Raw genomic sequence first — 14,202 nt, 5'->3', positions numbered from 1 at the left:
GGCAGGGAGCCTGCTTCCCTCTCTCTCTCTGCCTGCTTCTCTACTTGTGATCTCTCTCTGTCAAATAGATAAATAAAATCTTAAAAAAAAAAAATAAAACGCAGGACAGGACCCCTGGGCCAAAAGAGCTGCACTGGGATTGTTAAGGAGCAATTAATTATATCCTTTGGATTTGGGGGAGGTAAAGACAAAAGAAGTTTCCAAAAGGATTTTCAGATGCTAAAGAAGACTTAAAAGATCCTCAAGTTCTGACTGTTGTCAAGCTAAGGGTTTTTTTGTTTTGTTTTGTTTTGTTTTCCCCCTCTAGGAAGGCATTAACCTTAAGACAGTTGGGAGGTCTAGAGGGATGTCATATTCTGCCTACCTCAATGTCAATGTCAATGGGTTGCAAGTTATAAGGAATTTAATTTTATCCACATTTCCTTTTGCCTTTGTTTTCCATGTCAGAAATTACACCAGTGGAATTATCACACAAAGAAAATTTCTTTGCTGCAAATAAAGAGATCACAGAGCATAACTTCCAAAGCTGTTATTCCCCAAACAGGGGTGAATATGATGTGGGAAACAGAGGCAGAAGAAAAATTATTAAATTTCCTTACCTACTGACAAGCTCTTAAAACAGGCAGAGTGACTCTCTTCTAGGGACTCAACTACCCCCACCTTAAGGCTTTGCTAAGGGCAAAGGGCAATCCTAGCCTGACTGACCCCCTACCCCCAACCAGGATCCTGTAAGTCTACTTTAACAATTCCTTTGGAAACTTTATCTCTAAACCTCCAAGATAGTGTTGGCAATCATTCCCAAGTATGTGGCCCACTGATAAACATCTAAAGGGTCTCACGAAAAGGTTTTATTACTGGAAATGAATAACCTTTCCCCCAGACAATAGCTAGCTCCTCAAGATCCTAAACCTTGCTTCCAAAATTCCTTAGAGACTTATGTCATCCCTAATTCCCACCCCAACTTAACAAGTATATAATAGACCACTCCTCACATCCCCAGGGCAGCAGCTCTACCTGCCCACGGGTCCTGTCCCTGTGCTTTAATAAACCACCATTTTGCACCAAAGATGTCTCAAGAATTCTTTCTTGGTCTTTAGCTCCAGACCCCACCACCGAACCTCACCTGGGTTCTAGAACTTCATCAAATAGGTCCCTTTTATTTGGAGTTAGGATGAATATTTTATCTCATTTTATTTTTAAGATTTTATTTATTTAGGGCACCTGGGTGGCTCAGTGGGTTAAAGCTTCTGCCTTTGGCTCAGGTCATGGTCTCAAGGTCCTGGGGTCGAGCCCCACATCGGGCTCTCTGCTCAGCAGGCAGACTGCTTCTCCCTCTATCTCTCTGCCTGCCTCTCTGCCCACTTGTGATCTCTGTCAAATAAATAAATAAAATCTTTTTTAAAAAAAGATTTTATTTATTTGACAGAGAGAGACACAGCGAGAGAGGGAACACGGGCAGGGGGAGTAGGAGAGGGAGAAACAGGCCTCCTGCTGAGCAGGGAGCCCGCTGCAGGGCTCAATGCAGGGCTTGATCCCAGGACTCCATCCCAGGACTCTGGGATCATGACCTGAGCTGAAGGCAGATGCCTAACGACTGAGCCACCCAGGCATCCCAAGAAGGATTATAGCTAACTAAACAGAAATAGATGAGGAAAGTTGTTTATAACACATCAATGGAAAATAAAGAAATATAACACTATTTCCCTAATCTTGAATTAGAGAAGTGAGAAAAGTCAATCATATCAGGCAGTCTTAATGGGTCGTCGGGATATTTAAATGAGAAGGGCACTTTTGGAAAATGTCTTGTTGGCGTCAGATGGCATTGGAAGAATCATCTCCACTTCCCACCTAACGTATCAATGAGAAATGCATTTTGTTCTAAGTTACAAGAAGGCGGACTTTCAGGAACCTTAATAAATGGGGTTTTATTTTTCTAACGGAACACTAAGTTTAGAGATGGGCTGCTAGGGGCTTTGATTCAACTGCTTGGCAGAGCCAACTTTAGCCGGCGGGGTAAGGAAGGAGGAGTGGGAAAGGGGTTGGCTCCTTCCCAGCTTTCTCACTCCTAGGCAGGCCCAGTCCTGACTCAGTTGCTTTCCTGGACTGAGACCCTTCTGCACAGCCCAATTATTCCCGAACTGGGTACTTAATCCTGCTTCAGCACCACGGACAGTGGCACTGCCTAATTTCGGGGTCTTGGCTGGAGAGAGCGCTCCCTCTGTGGGCAGACGCGATGGGAGAATCGGGAAGTCCTGGGGATAGATACCAACAGGGTAAGTGCCTCCCAGTTTAGCTCTGCCCTTCCCAGACTCCTTACCACCCCAGGGAGTTAGGGCCTTATGTGCGGTCATACCCTCAGTGTGGGACTGCTCATATACACTTGGTTTCTTGCCTCTCAGGGTTGACTCCACCCCCAATCTCTTCAGAGATCCCTCCCTGTCTGGATAAACCTTTACTCACTCCTCCACTTCTTCCAAGCAGGGCCTCTCTATCAAAAAAGCTGATATCTTCCTCCCCACTTCCCCTTTCCCTCCTGTTTCCCTCTCCCTTTTCCTCTTCCTCTGTCCCTCTCTCCTCCACCCTTTCTCCCTCTTTCTCTTGCTCAGGCTCTGGCTGATACCCAAATGGAACCTTGAAAGATGGAGAACAAGTCTCATGATCCTTTACTGACTCTAGTTATGTGCCAGATCCTAAAAGATTTTTAAAAAATATACTTCAGGGGCGCCTGGGTGGCTCAGTGGGTTAAAGCCTCTGCTTTTGCCTCAGGTCATCATGATCCCAGGGTCCTGGGATCAAGCCCCACATCTGGCTCTCTGCTCTTCAGAGAGCCTGCTTCCTCCTCTCTCTTTGCCTGCCTCTCTGCCTACTTGTGATCTCTGTCTGTCAAATAAATAAAAACAAAACAAAACAAAATCTTAAAAAAAATAAAAAAAATATATACTTCAGTGTCTGTCAGATAAAGAAAGGACTGGAATATCAGGAGGCTGACTAAGGCATTATCTTTGGAAGCGAAGGAAGACATTCAAAGTGTTTAGGTGCTGAAGGACCTTCGTAAGATTGACTTTGACTTATCAATGCCCACTTTTAGATCTTGGGGTTGGCTGAAAGACATCATAATTCTTCTCTGGCCACAGATCCTAACAAAACCAAAGAGAGAGAACCTCCTCTGGGACCCAAGGGCCCCCAGTTGCTCTCTGAGCATCAGATTTACCAAAATTCAGAGAAGTGGAAATACTTCAAGATAGAGAAATATAGGGACGCCTGGGTGGCTCAGTTGGTTAAGCGGCTGCCTTCGGCTCAGGTCATGATCCCAGCGTCCTGGGATCGAGTCCCACATCGGGCTCCTTGCTCGGCGGGGAGCCTGCTTCTCCCTCTGCCTCTGCCTGCCTCTCTGTCTGCCTGTGCTTGCTCACTCTCTCTCCCTCTGTCTCTGACAAATAAATAAATAAAATCTTTTTAAAAAAAAAAAGATAGAGAAATATAGGGACACCTGGCTGGCCCAGACAGTGGAGCATGCAACTCTTGATCTCAACGTTGTGGGTTCAAGCCCCACAAGGGGTGTAGAGATTACTTAAAAATAAAATCTTTTTTTTTAAAAGGTAGAGAAATATGGCTTCCAATATATGACACTGTCTCTGAATGTGACAAATAGCCAAGGGTCCCTAGGGAAGGACCCCAGAAATGGGAGCACATCTCCTTATCTAGAGGGTGGTAGAGATGTACAGAGCACTGAGGCTAATAGAAGGAGAGGCCATTGCAGAGGTTGTGCCCAAGATCACACTCTAGGATCTGAGTCTTTTCCTCCAGGGGAAAAGCTGACTTCCCCAGTTTGTACTATATACACCAAATCTATACCCTTATAGCTTGTAGGGCAGAGTCATTTCAGAATCTAAAGAGCACTTTTCCAGGAGCTTCTGTAAGATGCTTCTCACCTCCCTGGGCCCCAAGACCCCCCATCCCTTAGTACTCATGCATATCTTAAGATCCCAAGATCATGACACCAGCACTACATATCAGGTGACCTGCCTAGGAAGTGGACAGTACCATCTGAGAAGGCCCTTGGTTAAAACCTGTATGTGATTTTCCAGGCCAGTCACAGGCACAGATGAAGGCCTTCCTTGGAGGACAGGCCTCAAGGGGCAAAGCTGCCCTCCCTGCTCCAGAGTTGCTGACAGCCAGGGCATCAAAACGTCTGAAGAGAGTTGCTCCTGTCAAGGACTCAGACCTTTCTGGCTGGTCATTCTCCTCACATAGTTGCATCTACAGGCCAGGGGTCTTCATTCTGACCCCTCTTTACCTGGGGCCTCAGGCAGAGGTCTTCAGGCTCCTCCACTTAGGCCTCCTTATGGGGGAAAAACTTGAAGACACTTTCCCCACTCTGACTCAGAACTCAGTATTTTCCACTCCTACCTCCCCATCTCCAACCCTCAAAATGATTTTCCCTCCACTGACCCTCATCCTGCTCCTTGGCTTTAAATTCCCACTTTTCTTTATTGTATTCAGAGTTGAGCCCAGTCTCTCTCCTGCTGCCAAACCCCATTGTGGTTGTTTCTGTATCTACTGCAATTGGCCCTGAATACAGTCTTTATCCTTCCTAAAGGAGTGTCATGAATAATTTTTCCCTTGACAGTTAGAATCACATCTTTTTTTAAAAGATTTTATTTATTTATTTATTTATTTGACAGAGAGAGAGAGAGAGAGAGAGAGAGAGAGAGAGAGAGCACAAGCAGGTGGAGTGGTAGGCAGAGGGGGAGGGAGAAGCAGGCTCCCTACTGAGCAGGGAGCCTGATGTGGGACTTGATCCCAGGATCCTGGGATCATAACCTGAGCCGAAGGCAGATGCTTAACCAACTGAGCCCCCCAGGAGCCCCTAGAATCATATATATTTTTTCCGTTAGCACCCAATCATCTTTCTGTTGGGGAAAGTGGGACAGGGAGGAGGCGGTGGTTTCTCCCATTTAGATTCCGGTAGAATATACCATAGTATGTGATTAAAGGCTTCATTGCTACTCTCATTTTGACCCATTGCTGCTTGAGCTGTCTGCTTAGACCCCTTGCTCAGCTAAACTCCTGACACCACCTGGGTCAACGTCTCCTACAGTTGTTGGTCAGGACACCTGGGTCCCTGAGGACCTGTGTGACTTGAGGCCTGACTAAAAGCCTGGCATGAGGAAGGAGAAGAAAGCATGACAGTCTCACTTCACCAGCCTTCTGTAGACCCAAAGTGTTAGCCGCCACCTCCAAGTTGAGATAGAAAATATTGTCATTGTCTGGTCCGAATAGTCTAGGAATCTTGGTATTGGGCCCTGTCCAAGGAAATGGCACAAGTAGGAAAAACACTCTGTTCTGGGGAAGTGATGGAAGTGGGGTTTCTGCTGCTCAGGGCAGAAATCAGAGGTCAAAGGGGAGAAGGCTGATGATGTCCTGTTGAATGCCCCCTTTGTGGTCTGGCTGCTGCCCTCTCCAGCTCCTTCCTGGAAAAACTCTCACCAGGGTCACCAAGGACCATCTTCTCCTGCTACTTTCCTGGCCAGGCCACCTCAGTCCCTCACTCCTATTCCCACAGTTAAGCTTGAGTGTGTGTATGTGTGTTCCCACAGTTCCACCCAGGGACCCCGGCTCCCCCCACTGAGTATACCTGCCCCTGGGGCAAACTCTGCTACCTTTCCCACTGCCTTCTTCCCAGCCTAGCCCTGCACTTTCACTACTCTTGGCCATGGCACCTCCAGCCCCCATCACTAGAGTCAGGGCTCTGGGAGTCCATCTAATAGTCCCTCCCCCACCCGCTGCACCTCTCTTTCAGTTTCATTTCCTAAAAGTGTCTTAAATCATTCTTTCTTCCATCACCAAGGCTGCTATCTCCACCTGGGCTTGGTTCTCCCCTCCCCCAAAGTCACAACAGTTTCCTTTCTGGGCTTTTGGCCTCCAGCCTCTCTCTTCCAGTTCTTCCCTACAACTGGCCTTAGAGGGGTCATGTTGATAATGATATGACCCTGCCTCTTTCCTGCTCAAGAACCTTCCATGGCTCCCCATTGCCTTCAGATGAAGCCCAAGTTTGTCGTCTTCCCCCACTGCTTGAGTTAGTTGAAGGTCAGGACTGATTCAAATCTGTCTTTTTTTTTAAATGTTATTTTGTGAATGAATGGATGGGTGGATGGATGGATGGATGGATGAAGTGAAGATATGTGTTGCTTCTCTTGCTTCATCTGGACTCTTTTAAGCCTCTGAAGCTATGTAGGCTATCCTGAGACCCGTCCCTAGCAGGCCACATCCATGACGATCCCGAGGCTGTGACTCTCCTCTGGAGGGCTGGCTGGCTGAGACTCTAACAGCATTCCAACAGGTCTGAAGGGTTAATTTGCTTCAAGCTTATGCTCTCCTTGCATGCTGACTTACGTCTCTTGATCTGCAGCAGAACTAACTTTCTTTCTTTGAGACTGGCAGACCACTAGCCTTGAGGAGTGAAGGAACAGACTTTCCCAAGAGAGAAGGCATGACCACCTGTGAACAGAGCTGCTGTGGATGTCAGCCAGTCTCTTCAGGGTCATGTCCTCACATGACTAACCTGCTTCTTCCGCATGCAGCTCCCTTACCTTTTTCTATGCCTTCTTTGAGACATCAGTCTGCCATCTTCCCAGGTTGCCAGCTTCCTGGATAAAGCACCATCTCTTGTCTCTCAAGTATTGATTTTTGTTCCTTTTCCTTTAATTCTAGTATAGTAAACATCCAGTGTTATATTAGTTCTAGGTGTGTGTGAATATTATTTTCAAGCGGCCAAGAGCCAAACCCAAGTTCAGAACCACTTCTCTGTCCAGAAACAGGTGTCCAGTTTGGACAACTTGGCAGGAGCCCAAGAGGCAGGACTTGGAGGCTCTCGTCCCTCCTCGCTGCCTTACTTAAGCAAGACCTTTGCCGCCTCAGAGCCTCAGAACCCACCTGCCACACACAGAAAGGGAACCAGACTATTTCAAAGGTTAATCACAGTTGACCGTGGGTCTGAAGTTCTCTATTCTAGGTTTGTGACTTTTTGTTTCTACCACAGGCTTCCGGTCGGAGCTTCCTCTGCCCTCCCATATCCTGTGGCTTCTTTTCTCTATCAGAGGAACTGCAGAGGGCAGGTTGTCCCGGGCATCGGGGAGGGATGCCACTGTGGCTGCTGCTCATGCTGTGGAGAGGTGAGTGGGCTGAGGGGACAGGGGGCCCCACTCGGGGGAGGCATTGGAGCTCTGGGATGAGTTTTTCCTTCTCTCTCTCTCCAGGGTCTGTGGTTCAAGTTCTGAGCTACAAGCTGAAACTCCAGAAGTCCATGACAGTGCAGGAGGGTCTGTGTGTCCACGTGCCGTGCGAATTTTCCTACCCTTGGCTTTCCTTTATAAGCGCCTACATGTCTTGGTTCCAGAAAGGGGCAGATGTAAAGCAAGATCCTCCAGTGGCCACCAACAAACCAAACCAGAAGCTGCATGAGAGGACCCAGGGCCGGTTCTTCATCCGTGGGGACCCCCAGACCAGGAACTGCTCCCTGGACATCACGGAAGTCCACATGGGGGACAGTGGGACTTACTTCTTTCAACTGGGCACATATTCATATCTAGATACTATGTTTTCTCTGAATGTGACAGGTATGGTAAGGGCCCAGAGAAAGGCCCCAGAGATAGAAAAATGAACATTCTGTTCCTCTTGGGGGACGGTGAGGGGTAGAGACGGCCACGGCCAGGCACTGGAACAGGATAACAAAACAACGAGAGGCCCCTATCTATCCTCTCTGTCCTCACAGCTCTGACCCACACACCTCATATCATCATCCCGGGGACCCTGGAGTCTGGACACCCCAGGAATCTGACCTGCTCTGTGCCCTGGGCCTGTGAGAGGAGCACGCCACCCATCTTCTCCTGGATGTCAGCTGCCCTTACCTCCCTCGGCACCAGGACTCACCTCTCCTCGGTGCTCACCCTCACCCCACGGCCCCAGGACCATGGCACCAACCTCACCTGCCAAGTGTACTTCCCTGCAGCTGGTGTGATGGTGGAAAGGACTGTCCAGCTCAATGTCACCTGTGAGTGTGGGACCAGGATGCCCACATCCCTGAGATGCGAGACCAGGGCGGAGCTGGGCTAGGGCTTGACAATGGGGTCTTGGTAGCTAAACAGGAAGAGAACCCCTTTACCTGCTTCTGTGGCTCCTGGGGGAAGGCCCAGCACACACTCCTCTCTTACCGCAAGTGCTGAGGCTGCCTCATCCTTCTGTCCAGATGCTCCACAGAACACAGCCATCAGGATCTTCCAAGGAAGCAGAACAGGTAGGAAAGAACCTCTTTTCTCCAGGGCTGGGGTGGAAACTGGGTCTACCAGGACAGTCCTTGTTGGGTCTCAGAGCTTCTGCTGGCCAGGAATTGCATGAGACATGTACAAGAAGCCAGTCACTGAGTTCAGGCATGGGGAGAGTGGTGGGGAGAAGCCCCCAACAACGTTGACTCCCTGAAGTTAATGTTCGCTCACCTACAACTTTCTTTGGGCAAATCCTCTTCCTGCTTTTGGGCTCCTCTTTGACCCTTTCCCTGCCTTTGTTCACCATATTCCTGTCCCGGGTCCTCAGATTTCCATCTGCTGGACAGTTGGAGCAGCTCCAGGGAAATCATCCGAGCCTCCTTTGCAGGGCTTTGGCATGGACTCTGCTAGTTTCCTCCTCAGAGCAAGCGTGGACATTGCAAGAGGAGAGAAACACCAGCTTCACAAAACTCAGGTCTCTCTCTCTCTCTCTCTCTCTCTCTCTCCTCAAAGCCCTGGGGACTCTGCAAAACACCTCATCAGTTTTCATCTTGGAGGGCCAGGCTCTGCGGCTGCTCTGTGTTACTGACAGCAACCCCCCTGCTGAGCTGAGCTGGTTCCGGGGGTCCCCCACTTGGAAAGCCACCCCAATCTGCAGGAGTCCAATCCTGGACCTATCTCAAGTAGGGGCTGTGGAGGAAGGAGACCTCATCTGCCAAGCTCAGAACCCGCTGGGCTCCCAGCACATCTCCCTGCATCTCTCTGTGTTCTGTGAGTATGGGGACCCCTTGGAGCAGGCTGCCCGGGGCCTGGGGAGCAGCGGCACCCCTGACCCTTCCCCTTTCTCCCGCAGACCCCCCGCGGCTGCTCAGCCCCTCCTGCTCCTGGGAGGGCGAGGGGCTGCGCTGTAACTGCTCCTCCCGAGCCCAGCGGGCGCCCACCCTGCACTGGCGGCTGGGGGAGGAGCTGCTGGAGGGGAACCACAGCAACGCCTCCTGGACCGTCACCTCCAGCCTTGCGGGGCCCTGGGCCAACAGCTCCCTGAGCCTCAGTGGGCCGCTGGGCTCCAGCCTCAGACTCAGCTGCGAGGCCCAGAATGCGCAGGGGAAACAGAGCGCCGCTGTCCTGCTGCTCCCAGGTCTGGGGTCTGTGAGTGATGCCTGGAGGAAGAAGAACTTGGCCCTTGTATTAATTTTCTAGGGATGTTGTAACAAAGTACCTTAATCTGGACAGGTTAAACAATGGACATTTATTGTCTTCCAGTTTTGGAGGCTGGAAGCCTAGGATCAAGGTGTCTGCAGATCAGTTCTTTCTGAGGCTGTGAGAACCTTTTCCAGCCTCCCCCCTAGCTTCTGGTGTTTGCTGGCAATCTGGTGTTCCTTGGCTTGTGGAAGCATCACCCCAACCTATATCTCCATGCTTACATGGCATCCCCCTGTGTGTGTGTGTGTGTGTGTGTGTGTGTGTGCAAACAGCCCCATTTTATGAGGACACTAGCCATATTGGGTTATGGCCCACCCTAGCGGTCCCATTTTAATACTCGGTTACCTTTGTAAAGACCCTGTTTCCAAGTAAGGTCCCATGCTGAGATGCTGGGTGGAAGGGTGTACCAGAAGGCTAGGACTTCAGCATTTGACTTTGGTGGGGGACAAAATTCAACCCATAACAGCCCCGGAGAGATGGGGCTGGTGGGGGAGAGCTACCAAGGCCCCAAATGGAGCAGCTGGAGGTTTAAGATCCTCAGTCCTGAGGCCTGGGGAAGGGGCTGCTTCAGGGTTCCCTGGGCAGTGGAATGTCACATGACTGAGTCCTAGATGGGGAGTGGGCATACTAACAGGGGGTGGGGAGAGAAGGAAGTGGCCAGTTGGATCATGCCATGTATTGGAGCTGGAGCTTACACACAACTCAAATTTTCAGCAGATAAACCGGAACCCAGGACCACTGGGGTCATAGGAGCAGTTGCGGGAGCTGGCATCATGGCCCTGCTTTCCCTCTGCCTTTGCCTCATCTTCAGGTGAGAGTGGGTCCAGAGATAGAGGGAGAAGCCTGGAGAGGGATGGGGATAAGGTCGTGGAATCTCGGAAAGCCTGAGCTAGAGGAGCCTGGGCTGGTTGGAAATCCAGCAGTCAGGGAAGGAGGCTGAGTGGTAGTGTGAATCAACCCATACCCAACTGGGCCAAGTCTGGGGCCTCTTCCAGCCCCTGGTCCAGATCTTGGGTTAGGCGAGCACCTGGGGACTGGACCCACCTCCACCTACCTCATTCTATGTTCTTCGTGGGGTGCAGGGGATGGTCTGCCTACTGCATGCCCCAAATAACCAAGCTGAAAGACCAGGGCTGTTCCCTTAGAGTGAAGACCGGCAGGAAGAAAACAGTCCAGCCAGTGCAAAGCATGGATTTGAGCCCAGCTGGCAGCTCAGGCTCTGGGGTGAGTGACAGGCTGTGAGCTCCTATCCAGCAAATGGCTTTTGGAAGGAGCCCTCAGTAAGGGCGCCTGAGCATTTCCTGATTTATATCTAATACTCCCTGGAGTTCCACATGTGGTTATTTTAAATTCCTGATTAAACTGCTCTAATACTTCTGCTTCTGATGGACTAAGTATATAGCCCAGTTGCTTGTAGAGATATTTATGGCTCCTATGTCAGAGTATCACATTCCCTTGGAATATCAGCTTTTTCTTGTGGGGTTGATGACCCAGAAGTACATTGACCCAAACTTAGTCTGTGCCAGACCCACTGGGTGCTAGGGAAGCGGTGGACTTGAGCCCTAGGGTAGAGAGACTGGGGAACCCCAAACTCACAACTCATCACTCCCACTTTTCATTTTTCAAATCTACCCCTGTGTATGTATTTAATATCAACTTCATTGAGGTATACTTTACACATAACAATGCACCTATCTTAAGTATGCAGTGAAATGAATTTTAACAAAGGTGTTTGCCCTGTGCCCATGTCCCCAGTCAAGATGTGGAACATTTCCATCAGGTCCCCAAATACCTTTGTTCCCTTGCCTAGTCAGTTTGATCTTTCTAGCAATCACTGATTTCTATCACGATGGATTAGTTTTGTCCCATCTGGAACTTCATATAAATGAAATCGTGGAATATTTACTCCCTTTGTCTGGATGTAAAAATCCTAAACCTGTATGCCTCCAATAATAATAATAATAATAATAATAATAATAATAAGTTATATTATGTTATATATTATAATCAATAATATTAATTAATATTATAGTATATATAATATTATATATAATATTCTATACTATATACATTATATAGTATATAATTATAAATAAATATAATAATATATAATATAAATAATATAAATATAATATAAATAATACAAATATAAATATAATAATATAAATAATATAATAATATTAATTTATTATTATTATTATTATAGTCATCAAAATGAACGTATGAAAACTGACAGAACAGCAAGGAGAACAGATTGGCAATTATAGTTGATGATTTCAAAACTCTTCTTTCAGTAACTGGCAGAACAAGTACACACAAAATCATCTTTAAAGTTTAATTACCATAATTCCCTGTCTTGTTTCTCCTTGGTTGACCTTGGGGAATGGGACCCTTAGCATGTGCTAAATCCCCATCTTGTCAGGAAGCAGGAAATACAGCTTCCATTTCTTTACTTTCAAATTCTCAGTATTTTTTTCTTTTAAGGGAATGTCTTTTGCAGTTTGTACAGTATAGTGGCCACAGGCATGTACTCTGGAGCTAGACTCCTGCATTCAAAATCCCATCTTTCCCCACAGACAAGCTGGGTGACCTTGGGCAAGTGACACACCCGCTCTGACCGCTCTTTATGTTGGTGACATGGGAACATTACGAGTCCGTAGAGTGTCGTAGAGTAGTGACGAGAAGTGTCTAACACAGTACCTGGCGTGGACTAAGCCCAGGACTCATGACTCCAATCAGAATCATTCCCTCCCCTAAGCAGGGGGGTCCCAAGGGCGGTTTGTGGCTGTTGCTATTGTTTTATCCCCTGTTGTATCTCCAGAGCCCCGAGAAATACCTGCTTCCTCTTAATCTGAGAACTCTTTCTCTTTGCCTCGCTGAGCCACTGTGTGAGGGCCTCTGTTTCATGCTGCCACAGCCCGAGGGTGCTGTGGGTCCTGAGCAGAGGTGGGCTGCCATCTTGATGGCCAGATCTGACCTCTGCTAGGTCTTCTTGCCCCTGCCTGGGAACTGGATACGCCAACCCTGCCTGTTTTAGATTTCAAAATATCTCCTATCACGAATGTAGAACTTCGAATGTATTTGTTTTCTATTTGTTTAGTGACTGCCTTTCCCAGAAAATCATAAGCCGTCTGATCTCAGGAACTGTACTTGTGTTGTTCGTCACTCCACACAACAGCTCGTACACTGTCCAGACAAAGGATGGTACTATAGTTAGAACTGATTTTGAGTTGGCTCAATGGTGCATTTATACAGACGTGTGTCTTTTTTTTTTTTTTTTAAGTAGGTTCCACACCCAGCATGGAGCCTAACCTGGGGCTTGAACTCACTACCCTGAGATCAAGACTTGAGCTGATATCAACAGTCAGAGGCTTAACCGACTGAGCCTTCCAAGCACCCCTATATAGATGTGTGTCCTTAGGGCAATGTGTATCATTTCTCTTAGCCTTAGTTTTATTATTTGTGTGATGAATACATAAATAATACCCTCTCTCAGACTTTTTTTTTTTTTTAAAGAATGTAACATAATTGATATAAACACTAATTAAGGGCTGGCCAATCTTAATTATTAAACATTTAGAAATAAATGAATGGGTAAGTGATAAAAGTCCCATCAGGGCCAATTCCCTTCTGGTCCTTGGCTGCTTTATCTCAGACCCTACTGACCAGCTCTGAGTATCTCTTGCTTCCACCCAGGCATATCAGCACCAGTCCTGGACAGACATCCCTGCAGCGCCCCCAGCTCCTGCTGAGGCCAGGCCCATTTCAGAAGAGGAACAGGAGCTCCACTATGCTCTCCTCAGATTTCCCAAGCCAAAGTATCCGGAACAGGAAGACATCCACACCGAGTACTCAGAGATCAAGATACACAAGTGAGGAACTGTTTTTCTCATAGTTCTGGAGGCTGGAAGCTGAGATCGACGTGTCAGCAGAGGCCTCCCTCCTTGGCTTGTAGTTGGCTGTCTTCTTTCTCTGTCCTCACCTGGTCTTCCCTCTGTGTGAGTCTGTGTCCTAAGTTTCTTCTGAGGATACCAGATGTACTGGATTAAGGCCCACCTTAGTGACCTCATTTTAACTGAAATTTCCTCTTTCAAGACCCCATCTCCTACAGTCTCAGTACTATAGTACTGGGGTTTAGGACTTCAATATATTAATCTTAGGATTTTTCAGCCCGTCACACTCAGCCTTGACTTTTTTAAAATTAATGGGCTTCTTGGCAATGTTTTGAATCTCCTAGTACATGTGGAAGACCCCAGGATTTGTGTCCAAAAGACTGAGTTCCAATCCGTTTACGCCACAGACACACTTTATGACTCACTTTACTGTTCTACAAAGCAGAGAAGTCATCCTCATCTAGCGAGATGATCACAAAAGATCGATGAGTCAGTAAGTCCTGACACAAAGCTTTCCGTGAACTCTGCACACATGCGTGTGTCAGGACTTCTCTTAGATGCTTTAACAGAAAGTTTCTGCTAACGATTTCTCTGAAGGCCTGGAGGGGCCAGTTCCAGAGGTCACAGAACTTTCCCACCAGGATCAAACACAAGAAGGATGGCTGCCCTTACCACTTCTGTTAAACAGTATTTTGTAGATCCTTTCCACTGCAATAAATGCAAGAAGTAGAAATAAGAGTTACCCAGATCGGGGGCACCTGGGTGGCTCAGTGCGTTGGGCCTCTGCCTTCGGCTTGGGTCATGATCTTAGGATCCTGGGATCGAGCCCCAGATCGGGCTCT

At 48.0% G+C, this 14,202-nt stretch overlaps 2 protein-coding genes across 3 annotated transcripts in view; one reads left to right on the top strand and one right to left on the bottom strand.

Moving 5' to 3' along the window:
* The window catches only part of ZNF175 (zinc finger protein 175), a 25,954-nt gene extending 17,233 nt beyond the window's left edge, over positions 1–8,721 (bottom strand). Inside the window, exon 1 of one of the 2 annotated variants that reach the window (XM_032839406.1) lies at positions 8,214–8,721. In XM_032839406.1, the coding sequence (XP_032695297.1) occupies positions 8,214–8,270 (57 nt within the window). In that variant the 5' untranslated portion in view covers positions 8,271–8,721. The remainder of the gene's footprint in view (positions 1–8,213) is intronic. The other variant, XM_032839407.1, reaches the window with a different exon arrangement.
* LOC116856135 (sialic acid-binding Ig-like lectin 5) lies at positions 5,862–14,202 on the top strand. Its single transcript, XM_032839412.1, has 10 exons — positions 5,862–6,090; positions 7,043–7,175; positions 7,260–7,619; positions 7,775–8,053; positions 8,249–8,296; positions 8,778–9,035; positions 9,118–9,402; positions 10,182–10,278; positions 10,613–10,691; positions 13,164–14,202. Exons 2-10 carry the CDS (start codon positions 7,142–7,144, stop codon positions 13,341–13,343), a joined length of 1,620 nt encoding a protein of 539 aa, XP_032695303.1. The 5' UTR covers positions 5,862–6,090; positions 7,043–7,141; the 3' UTR covers positions 13,344–14,202.

Source organism: Lontra canadensis, unplaced genomic scaffold (assembly GCF_010015895.1).
Source record: "Lontra canadensis isolate GAN:19392208 unplaced genomic scaffold, GSC_riverotter_1.0 scaffold107, whole genome shotgun sequence".
In the NCBI taxonomy this organism is placed as follows: domain Eukaryota; kingdom Metazoa; phylum Chordata; class Mammalia; order Carnivora; family Mustelidae; genus Lontra; species Lontra canadensis.
The sequence above is the reverse complement of the archived record's forward strand: the minus strand, read 5'-3'. Positions and strand labels throughout refer to the sequence as shown.